Below are 15,000 nucleotides of genomic sequence, written 5' to 3'. Positions count from 1 at the left end.
TGTGAAATAACCTTCTCTCTCCCTCTCCCTCTCCCTCTCCCTCTCTCTCTCTCTCTCACAGGTGCAGACATAAAAACAAACCTGAATGTAGAACAGGCAAAAAAAGTGACATGGATTTTCACGAGCACACATACGCACACACACACATGCACGTGCGCGCGCGCACACACACACACACACACACACACACACACACACAGACGCACATGTATATGCACACGCACGCAGGCACGCAGAAGGGCCCTGTGACAATCTCATGTTTAATGAGGGTAACTAGCATAACAGCTCTCTCTCTCTCTCTCTCTCTCTCTCTCTCTCTCTCTCTCTCTCTCTCTCTCTCTCTCTCTCTCTCTCTCTCTCTATCTCTCTCTCTCCCTCTCTCTTGTTCTGTTTCTTCTATCCATCGCTGGAAAACAAAGCCAGTGTCTTCCCCGGGGTCTGGACTGTGACACAAAAACACACACACACACACACACGCACACACGCACACACACAGGCTGCGCGAAAAGCAGATGGAATATGTTCCGACAACACAACACACAACACAGGCTCGATCTATAGAACTATATGCACATCACATAGTCTCTGCCAGGTAGAAACCTTGTACATCCAAAACTGTTACTTTTCAGGAAATGTAAAATAGGAAATGGATCCAATGTAGTTATTATGTAGGGTTAGGGTTGATTGTGTGAGTGTGGCTTCAGGAAGTAAATTCCTAGCCTCGATCCCCAGGGTTTTTTTTTTGTAGTTTTGCTAAAAAAAAAAAGCTTGGAAATTCCTGTCCCAGCTGTTATGCAAAAGCGCCTCGCGTCGTCTGATGTGCCGCGCATTATTTATTTTGGCGCACCAGTTATGTGCACCCCTGTCTATAAATGTATTTGTATTTGACAGTTTTGTGACTGGTTATTTACAATTTACAATGTAGGCATTTAGCAGACACTCCGTCTTTATCCAGAGCAACTTACAGTAAGCAAACACATACTTAGAATGCAGAGACAGTGTAGTGCCTCAGTAAACTAGAATCACAGGTAAACTAAGAACCTAGCATCAGTCTAAACAATATGCTAATACCGTTGACTGACAACACCTTCAGCCAATGATCATTTTTCCCCTTCAGCCAATCAGCAGTTTTGAGTCTGACTTTTGAGACGGCCATGCCCAAAATAGGTTGCCTTATTCGGATATATGTGTGTCACTGCCCGCCCCGGCCGGTTCTCTGAATTTTCATTTTTAAATAGGCTCTGTCATGATTAATTGACCACATATATGAAGTTTAACAACTAAATTCTATCCAAACGATATCTTATAAGTAAATTCCGTGCCTCAAAATAGAAGTTTGAGCAGCGGAGAAAATAGCGGACAGAAAAGATGGCTGCCGTTCGTGTTTTGTCGGCTGTATTCAGGCTGCACTCGGTGCCATTCGGGCTCACTCGAACTCGCCACCTGATTGGCCAACTGTCGCTGTCAATCACAGAACGATGTGCGACGACGCTGATAGGCTCGTCTGTTTGGCGTACACAGCCAATATTGCAGAATGGGCGTTCATGCCAGACTCACTCCTGAAATCAAATGGAAATGAGATTTCCGGAGGGAGGGTTTACCACTTTCAAAACTGCCCTAACAGAATACCTTCAGGAGGCTGCAATTCGAAACTGAACCCTCTCAAACCTAAACTGTACATATCTCTTCATGGAGACATTAAATGACAGACAGATGTCTGTCATTTAATGTCTCCATGAATTGAGTACGTGAGGACCCCATTTGAAACAAGCCAATGCAGCTTTTCTGGGCTTTTCAACCCTATTTAGTTGACCTTGTATTATGAACTGTACTTCCGTGTGCTTTTTCTCTGCAAACTTCTAAATAAAGTATTCACTCAATCAATCAATCAGTCAAGTGTGATATAAATATGAGAGTGAGGACACTAGCGTTGACTCCCAGTCGCGTTCAAAGAATGCAATGCAGAAGTTCTCTTTCTATCTCAATGGGGAAGTTCCAACGTTTGGAACTACAGGCTGCAACGTCCTGCTTGGCATGCGAGATCAAAGGGTGACGCAACTCTCTCTCTCTATGGTTCTGGTATTCACTATAACATCACTGGCATAGTGGACACATATTGACCTTTGACCTCAACTGAGTTTGACCTCACAAAAACTTTTATATGAGCTGGAAAGTTGGAACACTTTGCAGCATCATACCAACCACTCACGCATTATTTCAAAAATAGCGCAAAACTGCAAGCTCACACTCGATCCGCTATTTTAAAATAAAGTATAAAGTATAAATACACTATGAAATAATGCTTAAGTGGTTACAAATATAGTAATACAAACGCGTGTGTGTGTGTGTGTGTGTGTGTGTGTGTGTGTGTGTGTGTGTGTGTGTGTGTGTGTGTGTGTGTGTGTGTGTGTGTGTGTGTGTGTGTGTGTGTGTGTATTACTATACTTATGAGGCCCGAACGTCCACACAAGTATAGTAGAATTAAAGAAACAGACCATTTCCCTGGTCCTCACAAGATAAATTGTTGTTTTAATTGTAGTCAGTTAAAAAAAATATTTTTTATAGAGATACATTTACAATATAAAAAAGATTCAGCTTGGGATAATAGTTAGGATTAGGGATTTAAAGGTCAGGCTTAGGGGTTGGGACAAGGAGTAAAAACCTCATTTATACATAGTTGCATGCCAGTGTCGTGCATTGGAAAATAGCCGATATACAAGCTCACAACGCTTGTAGATCTGCTATTTTTCAGCTTACCGTTAAAGATGCCAATTTCTTCTAAGAATGCCATTCATGAAATTGACGTCCTAAAATGTCAATGTCCTCAAAAGTATAGTACTAAAAATGTATGTGTGCGTGCGTGCATGCGTGTTTGTGTGCTTGTGTGTGTGTGTGTGTTTGTGTGTGTGTGTGTATGTGCGTGTGCGTACCTTCCATGGCGTCGGTCAGGTAGCTTGCGGCGCTCAGCGCTCTGTCCCTGCTCTCCATGTCCTCCCTGGACACCGGCCTGGCCAGCAGCATGGTGCTGAGCTCTGTGGAGGACGTAGGGACCTGCACGCACACACACACACACATGCACGCGCGCACGCGCATGTGCACGTGCACGCACACACAAACACACAGACACACACACGCACACACACACGCACACGCACACGCACACACACACACACACACACACACGCACACACACACGCGCAGACACACACGGACACACACACGGGCACACAGAAATATATTATTACTTTTTTTGATGTGTTATCAATGTCATTGTTGAATTGTATAGATCGTTTGCATTAACACATCGAGTGCCCTAAACGGTCCGGACTGTTTTTGACACAATTTTATTTTTACACGTAGGGCCCACGTGGGGCGCTAAAACGAAACTTTGGGATCATCCAAGGAGTTCCTGAGAAGGAGAGGCTGGATGTGGCTCCATGTCAAAAATCCTTCCGGTCGGCCTTTCCAATGTTATCTCCTTAACTCCTTAACTAAAAGCTTAATATCTCCATTTCTTTTTAACGTGGTGGAAGCGAGCCGTTTTCGATCGGCGATCACTCTGCAATGGAGGATCACGTTGGAAATATTATTGTTCCAGGCGTTAGTCGGGACCCTCCACCGTTTCACACGCACGCTCTGTTTACATGCACTTCCGCGTCGGGGCTTCTACAGCACAAAACGTATAATGTAAGTGGATGGAAGAAATGCAGGCACTGAACGTATAATATTTTAATAAACCTCTGGCACCCAATGTGTTCAAATCTAATTCATACAAAGGCAGGCAGACAGTCACACATGTAGACAGACAGACAGACAGACACACGCACACAGACAGACAGACAAACACACATGCACACGCACGCACGCACGTAGCCTGGGACCAGACGAATCTGCGAGTGCAAAAACAAAATTGCACTCTGCGATTTGGGGTCTGGCTCCCATTCCTGCTCCCATTTCCTGCTCCAGAAGACCAATCAGGGCCCAGGATTCAAATATGGGAGACTGTAATTGGTAGTTGGTTGTAGGTCTAACCAATTGCGTCGAGGGCCATTGTTTTGATCCCGCCCCTTGGGGAAAAAAAATATCCTCATGGAAGCACCAGACTCATATCCACACAGTTATATAGTCTGGCTAAGCGAGGCTAGCACGCACGCACGCACGCACGCACGCACGCACGCACGCACGCACGCACGCACGCACGCACGCACGCACGCACGCACGCACGCACGCACGCACACACACACACACACACACACACACACACACACACACACACACACACACACACACACACACACACACACACAGACTTCTCTTGGGTCTACTGAACTGGGTTTTCAGGGTCAAATATAGCCTGATTATCAGCCTGAAGCTGCGTGGAGCTTCAGTCTGACGTTGTAGTCGATTACACGGGGGAGGGGATTAGAATTTCCCTAAACCAATCACAAGAGATCCACGGATCCGCCTACATCTGACGTCATCGCACAGCTTGTTTTAGCAGATAATCGCTGATTGGCTTGTCGTTAGACCCACCCCCACCTCCGACTCTGATTTGACGGGGTTTTTTCTACCGTGAAAATCCATAGGCTCACATTATGACACCAGACCAAGAGGAGCAGTCCACTCAGAGAGTGGGCGGGGTCTATGGTTTGGAAGCAGGCTAGGTCAAATAGGCTCTATGCACAGCAGCCATAGTGGAAAGAAATTGGGCCTCTTCCTTACTTGGTGTCACCAATCATACTACCCATCATACAATCATACTACCCATCATACAATCATACTACCCATCATACAATCATACTACCCCACATCACTCAGAGAGTGTGCAAATGGACCCATTTGTACACTTCTCAGAGATAAGGGTCCATTTGGAACCCCCTCAAGGAACCATGAGGTTTCTGTTCGGCCTGGCGGAGACAATTAACTAGTAAGTAAAGGCTTAGGTTTAAATAGATTTCCCAGAAATCTGCCAAAAGTATCAATACTGGTGAAAAGACCATTTGTACACGTTCACAACTGTGTTGAATTGAGTGAACTCACAAAAAAAGAAAATAAGAAAAAACCCTGTCAGTTGATGCAGTATACATGGGAACAGTTGAATGTGAAATATCTTCATCACTTCCCAGACAGTGTGTTCAGTTTAGTGAGAGCTGACACCATGCTCGTGTTCCTCATTTTCATATTATTTAATACTATATTTAATATTCCTTCAGCTCAGACTCATGGAAAAGGTGTTGTTTTTCTGGCAGTGGGCCTCCAGCAGGGCGATGTCTGCTAGCTTGTAACACAGTTGAGCAAAGTTTGCTGTTGTGTTGGTGCTCACACCTGATGAAAAACACACACAGCACTGTTAACCCATTCAAACCGGAAACGCATCGTAGCGCGACACTCGGTGCCACGCTATGAGCTTGTATATCTGCTATTTTTGAAAGAAATCGTGAAAATGTGTGCAACTCTTTAAATATAGGCATTATTTTTTCAAAGCAAACATTTTTAACCCAAATCTTTGCTCAAAAGTATTTTGAGATGGGGGGATACTCGGTGCCGCGCTATGAGCTTGTAGATCTGCTATTTTTGAAAAACCAAAGAAATCTAAAGTGACTCAGATGCGTACCCGGATTGAACGAGTTATAAGAGATTGCATCATTTCTAAGCGGTACCTCCTAAAATGTATTTTAACGAGCGGATTTGAATAATGACCCAGTGAGGAAGGTTGGAGCTGTCTGTGCTACAACGTTGGTGTATGGAAGAAGTACTCACATTTTGTACTTAAGTGAAAGCACCAATACCACTATGTAGAAATACTCTGTTACAAATGCAAGTATTCACATTAAACTATACTTAAGTACTGAAAGTAAAAATACTCCTCTTGCAGAATATCCCATTTCACAAGTTTCCAAATGTATAAACGTAAAAGATCTATAAGCTCACAAAAGAGCTTGATCAGCTATTTTCAATTAGTGCATGTTTTGTAACTAGTAACCAGCTTGTAGATCTGCTATTTTCAAACATTGTAGTACTTTTGCTTGTGGTACTTTAAGTACATTTTGATACCAATACTTTTGTACTTTTACTTCTACATTGCAATATTGCTACTTTTACGTAAGTAAAACATTCGAGTACTTTTTTCCACCACTGCAACTACGTGATACTGGTGACACTGTAGGAGCCAACCCAGGGCACAGCCAGGAAGGGAAAGAGGTGAACCATCTACGTAGCCACAGCTTAGCTAACAACACTGTAGAGCTCAAGACCTGATGCTAGATTCAGGAGTCCTGACTTGGTGTTGGCTATAGACCACACTCTCTATATCGCGTCGATGTCGGGCTAATCGTGCACGGGCACTCAAATGGCGCAACATCGCTCATTGATGAAGATTAGAATATAGAGACTCTTCACTCAGTAATGTGGGTTTTCATTACGGATGCTTCAAGTGTTCTGAATGAAATAAATAACATGATGTATGTAAAAGCAAGATTACCAGGTGATCCTGGGCATCCTAACAGCACAGAGCATGGAGCTATAGAATCTTTACTGGACTGTTTACTATCTACACACACACACACACACACACACACACACACACACACACACACACACACACACACACACACACACACACACACACACACACACACACACACACACACACACACACACACACACACATACACACACACACACACATCAATAACCCAATAGCCCCCCCCCCCCCACACACACACACGCACACACACACACACACACACACACACACACACACACACACACACACACACACACACACACACACACACACACACACACACACACACACACACACACACACACACACACACACACACACAAACAGCTACTGTATAGCCTATTTGTCCCATTCATACAATGTGTCTTTTCAAAATAAAACATCAAAAGACATGACATGAGTTTGACTCCTCTCCTCTCCTCTCCTCTCCTCTCCTCTCCTCTCCTCTCCTCTCCTCTCCTCTCCTCTCATAGATTGAATTCATTGGCCTGGCATTGATTACATAACACTTCCTGGTTGCTGTTGTCCAATCAGACGTGATTAATAAGCCCAGAGGTTGACACCCATGGCAACGGGCGCATCCTGTCTGCCCCGGGAAAGCACCCAGGGAACACACACACACACACACACACACACACACACACACACACACACAAACACGCACACGCACGCGCACGCGCACACGCACACGCACACGCACACGCGCACACGCACACGCACGTGCACGCTTACGCTTACGCGCACACGCACACACATACACACTTGTGCGACCGCACGCGTATGTGCCTGACTGTTTTCATATTATGTCCTTCTGAAACACAAGGGTTTGTTTTGTTGTGCGGTGCAGCAATCCAAACGGACGCGCGCACACACACACACACACACACACACACACACACACACACACACACACACACACACACACACACACACACACAGAGTAAATATAGCTGCAAGCAGCGATAAGCGGGGCCAGGGAATGAAGAGAGAGAGAGAGAGAGAGAGAGAGAGAGAGAGAGAGAGAGAGAGAGAGAGGGAGGGAGAGAGGGACAGACAGACAGACAGACAGACAGACAGACAGACAGACAGACAGACAGACAGACAGACAGACAGACAGAGTGATAGAGAGAGACAAACAGATAGAGAGATACAGACAGACAGACAAAGTGCAATAATATCACAATAAGACATGGAAACGGAATAGGTTGAAATTGAGACAAAGCAAATGATTCCAACTGGTGAAACTACTTTTCAGCTCGACCCAGCTGAGGTGGTCATACATAGGACGCAGGGGGGCAATCCCGGGTTAAGAACCTCACTCATGGACACCTCAACATAATGCCATTGACAGGAATCGATCTCTCGACCTTTGGACTCACAGGCTGAGACACTACCTGTAGTGCTATAGCTTCGTCCAGGCTAAAGTTTTCTGTTGAAGATCATAAACTTTTGCCTTCTGGCATGAACCAAGCCCCTGTTTCACCAAGACTAAGATCACTCGTTCACAATGGAGAAATTGTACGTCTCCTCGGAACCGAAACTAGTGAAAGTAGCCGATCTACAAGCTCAGAAACACGTTGCTATCTGAAAAGTTGTGAGATTGTAGATCGGCTATTTTCATGATGAAGTATGTCATACTTTGAAAAAACATACTCTCAAATAAGCATTTCAGGTTATCTTTAACAATTGCACATGCATTAATTGACACATTCATGTTGTGTGCAACTTAAATGAAGTCTGCATGAAGTGGGGCTTGAACTGGCAACCTTGAGGTCATAAGGCAGATGCTTTAGCGAGAAGCCATTGGACCAACAGACCTGTTCTACTGAAAAAGGAGATCATAGCGTTTCACGCAAATAGCTGAAAAATCCTGGGTTTAAGTGTTTTTCAAACTGCTCAAAATTGCGGAGAATCCAAGGGCGGAGCTTACTGGTCAAAGTGATAGATGTATTCCTTATGAGTAAAGGCACAAGTGTAAGCAAATTTCGTGGCTGTCGGCCAAACGAGGCATGACTCATCCCTGTTTAAGGTTTGCATGTTCAAAAAATTGCTATAGCGCCCCCCCCCTTTGGCCAATTGGAGTAAGATTGGTTTCAGTGATATTTGGAATGACCCTCTACATTACTGCAAAGTTTCAAAGAAATGTGAGTCTGTATGTATGTGTTAGGGGCAGATGAATAATTTTCATAAAACTGCAATAGTTAAAATCTATCTCCTCCTGGGATTTTTGAGTAATCTGCATGAAACTTTTTAGACATGAACTTTGGACCTCTGCCGACAAAACTTTAGTGGCGGATTGAAAGAATGTGAAAAGAAGTGAAAGAATGAAGCTTTTAAGAGCCAATGACCTGATGTTTTTCATATAATTCAAAATGGTGGGCGATCTAAAGGTCAAAGGTCAAAAGTCAGAGGGTGAAAGTTGTTCAGCATGAGGAGACGCATATGTGTATCGAAGTTTCATGGCTGTAGGTCAAACAGGGCAAGAGTTTTACCTGTTCAAAGTTGGCATTTTCAATTGAGTGCTATAGCGCCACCTTTTGACGAAAGATTGTGAGAATTATTTCTTGATAGTTTTTCATGACCATCTACCATATGGCCGAGTTTCGTAAAAAGCGACTGCACGGTTAAGCCAGAACTGCCAAAAACGGCGGAAGAAACAGAATAATGTCAATATCAAAACGGAGCCATGGTTGAAGCCTGGCCCCGCAATAATGCCAATATCAAAACGGAGCCATGTGGCAGCCTGGCCCCGTTAAAATAGTTTAAAAAGGTAGTTTTGGAAAATGTTTGAACATTTTAGAAAATTGCAAAAAAATACATTTTGGATGAAATATTTGCTATGATGACACTATGATGACAAGCCCTGAATAGACATGTTATGCTTGAGAGTTGTTAAAGTAGTATTGCGTGCGTGCGTGCGCGCGTGAGCGCGTGTGTGTTTGTATTACTATACTCTCTACACAAGTATGGTGTACACAGTGGTGTGCGTGTGAGTTCTATGATATCACAGTCATGCAAATGTCATTCAAAATTCAGACGTTTGGAATGACTGACGCTGCCCCCATTGTTTCCACTGGAATGCGCACACACACACGCACACACGCACACACACACACACACACACGCACACACGCACACACGCACACGCACACGCACACACGCGCACACACACACACACACACACACACACACACACACACACACACACACACACACACACACACACACACACACACACACACACGTAAACACGCGGTACTCACACTCTCTTCCTTGACCTTGTCCATGGTGCAGGCAGGCAGGGGCCCCTGGAGCGCTGGGGGGGAAACCCCGTTCTGCTCCATTCCAACAAACAGCTTCCCATTTACATTTAGAGTTGGATAGAACACCTGTGTGCACGCACACACGCGCACACACACACACACACACACACACACACACACACACACACACACACACACACACACACACACACACACACACACACACACAGAGATTAAGTAACGGCATGTAATTGCCTGTGCCCGTCAGGCTGTGTGTGTGTGTGTGCGCGAGTGGCATCTATATTAAGACATGACAGAATTCATTTCATATGACAGCTCCAGTGGATCAGAGCTAAACAAAGTGAGGAATCACTTTGTAGCTTCATGTGAAGTGAGCAACTCCGCCCGAAGCTCATAATCCCAGTGTGTCACTTTTGGCCAAGAGGCCAAAGTTCCAGTGCCGTCATTTCAGAAAAAAAACACTAGTGGGTGGTCAAAAAGAATAACCCTGTCTATCCTATATTCAAATCGCCTAATGTAGTGGTTCCCACACTGGGGGTCAGGGGCCAAACTGTCAAATATTACGCAAGAAAGAGGCAAACGTTGTGACAATAGGCTCTATTCACAGCAGCCATATTATGAAGACATTCACAGGTGTTACCAATGATACTAATGAAGGCTCTGTTCCATTCTGGTCAAACAGAGTCAGGGTGCTGATATTGTGCATGTTGGCCCACTGGAAACACTCTGTTACATCAGTGGGTCTACAATTGGGGTCCAGGCACCCTCATGGGCTTCCAAATGGCCCCTTACAGGTGTGTAACTCCTCCATTTGGTTCCATTTGTACACTCTCAGAGTTATGGGGGTCGTGGAAACCACTGTGCTAGACTAAATGGAACAGAGCCTTCATTAGTATCATTGGTAACACATGTGAAGGAAGTGATAATATGGCTGCTGTGCATAGAGCCTATTGCCGATGTACGAGCTCGTAGGTTCGGCTATTTTCACAATATTTATCTGTGGAACCGGGTCAAATGCCTACAACTCAAAGTGCTTGTCAGGGTCGTGGCAGTGGCGTCAGTTCAGCAAAAGCTAAGGTATGGCAAGGTTAAGGTTGACAACTCCCAGAGATTAAAATAAATACCATAACTGCCATACCTTGCCATACCCAATTGATGCCCCTGGGTGGCGGGTCCCTGCAGTTCAAATTGTTATTATCTTGGCGGGTCGCGGCCTGAAAAGTTTGGGAACCCTCGGCCTAATGGTTGGACAATGTCATCCAGCCATTAGGCTGTGGTGCGTGCGTGTATAGGTGCACGTGCGCACGTGTTTTACATTGTCCCCATTAGCTGAATTTTACATAATGTATTTCTACATTGCAGTATTGATACTTTTAGTTAAAGGGATATTTCACTTTAAAAAAATGTCATTTTATCATCTACTCAGGCTTTTGTGAGCCCCCCGGAGAGTTTTTAAGTTACTTGATTCAGTATTTAGATATTTGATATTAATTTTATCAGACCCATTGTAACTTCAAAATCCATTTTAACCATGTTAGATTCATCGGAAACACCTGTCCTTGGTTCTGGTGTCTGGACGGGTGTTTTTGATGAATCTATCATGTTAAAAATGGAGTTTGAAGTTACAATGGGTTTGTATTGGAAGGGGGGCCTTGAAAACAAGACAACCACTATGCCACACTAAATGGAACAGCCTTAATTAGTATTATTGGTAACACCTGTGAAGGAAGTAAGGAAGGGGCCCAATTAATTCCCAATATGGCTGCAGTGCATAGAGCCTATTCGTCAGTGAAAAACGTTAGTCGACCATACTTTTAGTCAACAAAATCAACTCTGCGCAAGTTCTCACCTGGGACCCCCGGCTGTTGGTGCTGTAGGTGCTGGGTCTCCGGCTGTTGGCGCTGTAGGTGCTGGGTCTGCGCGGGTGGTTCCAGGGGTTGGGCAGGACCCCACCGCCCACGCCGAGAGAACCCGCCCCCGGCCCCGCCCCCGGGCCCATCCCCGGCCCCGCCCCCTCCACCACCACGTCGCCGGGCACGCTGAACTCGTCGTCGGCCATGTCGCCCTCGGAGCCGCGGCTCCGCGAGCGCAGGCGGAAGTTGAAGATGGACGACACCTGGCTGCTCCGCCGTGTGCGCACCGACACCGACCTGCAGAGTAAGGGAGGGATGGACTGATGGAGGAGAGGAGGAGGGGAGGAGGGGAGGAGGAGAGGAGAGGAGAGGAGAGGAGAGGGGGAGGAGGGGGGAAGTCAAAAGGTGACATCATGTACGGTACGTTTCCCAAAAAGCATTTTTTTGTCAGTCCAGACAGACATTAGGAAAGCTGAGAGGTAGACAGCATAGGAGAGACAGACAGTAGGACAGCTGAGAGGTAGACAGCATAGGAGAGACAGACAGTAGGACAGCTGAGAGGTAGACAGCGTAGGAGAGACAGACAGTAGGAAAGATGAGAGGTAGACAGCATAGGAGAGACAGACAGTAGGACAGCTGAGAGGTAGACAGCATATGGAGAGACAGACAGTAGGAAAGATGAGAGGTAGACAGCATAGGAGAGACAGACAGTAGGACAGCTGAGAGGTAGACAGCATAGGAGAGACAGACAGTAGGACAGCTGAGAGGTAGACAGCATAGGAGAGACAGACAGTAGGAAAGCTGAGAGGGAGACAGCATAGGAGAGACAGACAGTAGGAAAGATGAGAGGTAGACAGCATAGGAGAGACAGACAGTAGGAAAGCTGAGAGGGAGACAGCATAGGAGATACAGACAGTAGGAAAGCTGAGAGGTAGACAGCATAGGAGAGACAGACAGTAGGAAAGATGAGAGGTAGACAGCATAGGAGAGACAGACAGTAGGAAAGATGAGAGGGAGACAGCATAGGAGAGACAGACAGTAGGAAAGATGAGAGGTAGACAGCATAGGAGAGACAGACAGTAGGAAAGCTGAGAGGGAGACAGCATAGGAGAGACAGACAGTAGGACAGCTGAGAGGTAGACAGCATAGGAGAGACAGACAGTAGGAAAGCTGAGAGGGAGACAGCATAGGAGAGACAGACAGTTGGACGGCTGAGAGGTAGACAGCATAGGAGAGACAGACAGTAGGAAAGCTGAGAGGTAGACCGCATAGGAGAGACAGACAGTAGGACAGCTGAGAGGGAGACAGCATAGGAGAGACAGACAGTAGGACAGCTGAGAGGGAGACAGCATAGGAGAGACAGACAATAGGAAAGCTGAGAGGGAGACAGTGTAGGAGAGACATACCGTAGGACAAGTGAGAGCATAGGTAAGGCATAGGAGACAATAACTCTGAAAGGCCTAATTTAGACTTTGTCACACGACAAAGTATAAATCGGGCTGGTCGGATGCGACAAGACGTGTGTCCTCCGGGGGACACTCGTCTCCTCGGGCCCGTCCTTTCCTCATCTCCTCTGTCCTCACCTTCCCCCCCTCCCCCACCCGCAGCAGGTTCTCGTCCGATTGGTTGACTACCTCGACCACTCCCATCAGCCCTTGGCTCCGCCTCTGCTCAGCCTCCTTGATGGAAGGCGGCCCGAACGGAGACATGTCTGGAGAGAGGGTGGAGTCCGTGTCCGCCGGCTTCTGGACCGCTGTCTGGGAGGGGGAGGGGCCGGAAACACTGTTAATGTTCTTAAAGAGACCGATACAGATATACTTTAATTGAATTAATTATTAATGATTAATTAATTCATTTAATGCTATGCTTCAAAGATTACAAGTTGCACAAAATAAGGCTGCCAGACTAGTCTTTTTTTCTCGTCTCTATACACAGCCAGTGAGTGAGTGAGTGAGTGAGTGAGTGAGTGAGTGAGTGAGTGAGTGAGTGAGTGAGTGAGTGAGTGAGTGAGTGAGTGAGTGAGTGAGTGAGTGAGTGAGTGAGTGAGTTAGTGAGTTAGTGAATTAGTTAGTTAGTTAGTTAGTTAGTTAGTTAGTTAGTTAGTTGATGAGTAGCGTGATGGTAGCGTCGCTCCTTTTGAAGTGTAGCTATTTTTAGACCCAAGTAGTGATGTAACGTCCATCAACGCTACACGCTCCTCTCTGGAGAAAAGTTGACTGCTAAATAAAGTTTTGTGAAGAAAAGCAAATTCCACGGAGAACATCCATGATGATTGTAAGGTTTAGATATGACGACTCACGATTGGGTGAGGAACATTACGGGTAGGCCAATCAGAGGCAGGATAGGGCGGGTCATGCCAAACCAGGAAGGAAATCAAAACACAGACCAGAGACCACATGGAGACTGAAGAGAGCAGTCCGCAATGCGCAGTGGGATCCATAATAACGCGTCCGCAATACTTTTCAGCTGTGTGTGGTACTTTTAGATGTATCATACAGTAACAGAAAGACCTATCCACCGTCCCAGCCATGGCTGTTGATAGCAGCCACAGAGTATGGTTATAACTCTATGATCACAGACGGACCCAGCTAGTTTTGATAGCCATTAGAAGCAGTGTTGGCAAATTGTGCGAAAGAAAGCAACCACGTCTATAAAAATAAGCCCCAAATAAGCTGATGAAAAGCTTTACATAACCATTGCATTGTCAACTGTTCCCAAACAGCACACAAGTCAATGCCCTTTTTTGTCAACAGATAAATAGATAGCTGCTATTTTTCACTGTAGGCAGAAAATGAATAACATTATGGGGTGGGGAAAAGAAAAGGCAAACTAAAATAAATACATACAGTAGGCTACATAAGAGGGAAAAGATCATCTAGAGCAGTGGTTCTCAACCTGTGGGTTGGTACCCCCAGGGGGGTCCCCACATGATTTCTGGGGGTTCCCCAGATGACAGTGAAGTGACCATTTATGGACTTTTAAGGCCCTTTTAATACAAAAAAGAAAGAAAGAAAACAAATTAGACCATTACAATCAACAAACTATACTATAAAAATCACACCTGTGTGAAGGTAGCGGCGCCTTTGATACATTTTGTCATCAATCTCCATTGTAGGCATGTTTATAATGTGTTTATAGCCACGTGTCACGTGAAGCTTGACCAATCACTTTGTTGACGTGTCTGACCAATCAGAACGTTGACGCAAAAGCCAGGTATAGAGGGCTAATATCCGCTCTTGCGCCGCTAAAAACTGTGTCAGATATTGGCCAAATAGTCAAATAATATAAGAAAGAGGCAAAAATTGTGAAAATAGCAGATCTACAAGCTCACAACGCT

General features: G+C 45.5%; 1 protein-coding gene across 1 annotated transcript in view; it reads right to left on the bottom strand.

Annotated features, from left to right (window-relative positions):
- LOC311039039 (sodium channel protein type 3 subunit alpha-like) overlaps positions 1-15,000 on the bottom strand; it is a gene marked incomplete at both ends in the record, with an annotated part of 157,229 nt that overhangs the window by 84,289 nt on the left and 57,940 nt on the right. Inside the window, 4 exons of the mRNA XM_084048681.1 lie at positions 2,931-3,051; positions 9,790-9,915; positions 11,660-11,983; positions 13,247-13,420. Coding sequence (XP_083904807.1) covers positions 2,931-3,051; positions 9,790-9,915; positions 11,660-11,983; positions 13,247-13,420 — 745 coding nt within the window. The remainder of the gene's footprint in view (positions 1-2,930; positions 3,052-9,789; positions 9,916-11,659; positions 11,984-13,246; positions 13,421-15,000) is intronic.

This window comes from Gymnoscopelus microlampas (genome assembly GCF_963454915.1).
Source record: "Gymnoscopelus microlampas genome assembly, chromosome: 22".
Classification (NCBI taxonomy): Eukaryota; Metazoa; Chordata; class Actinopteri; order Myctophiformes; family Myctophidae; genus Gymnoscopelus; species Gymnoscopelus microlampas.
The sequence above is the reverse complement of the archived record's forward strand: the minus strand, read 5'-3'. Positions and strand labels throughout refer to the sequence as shown.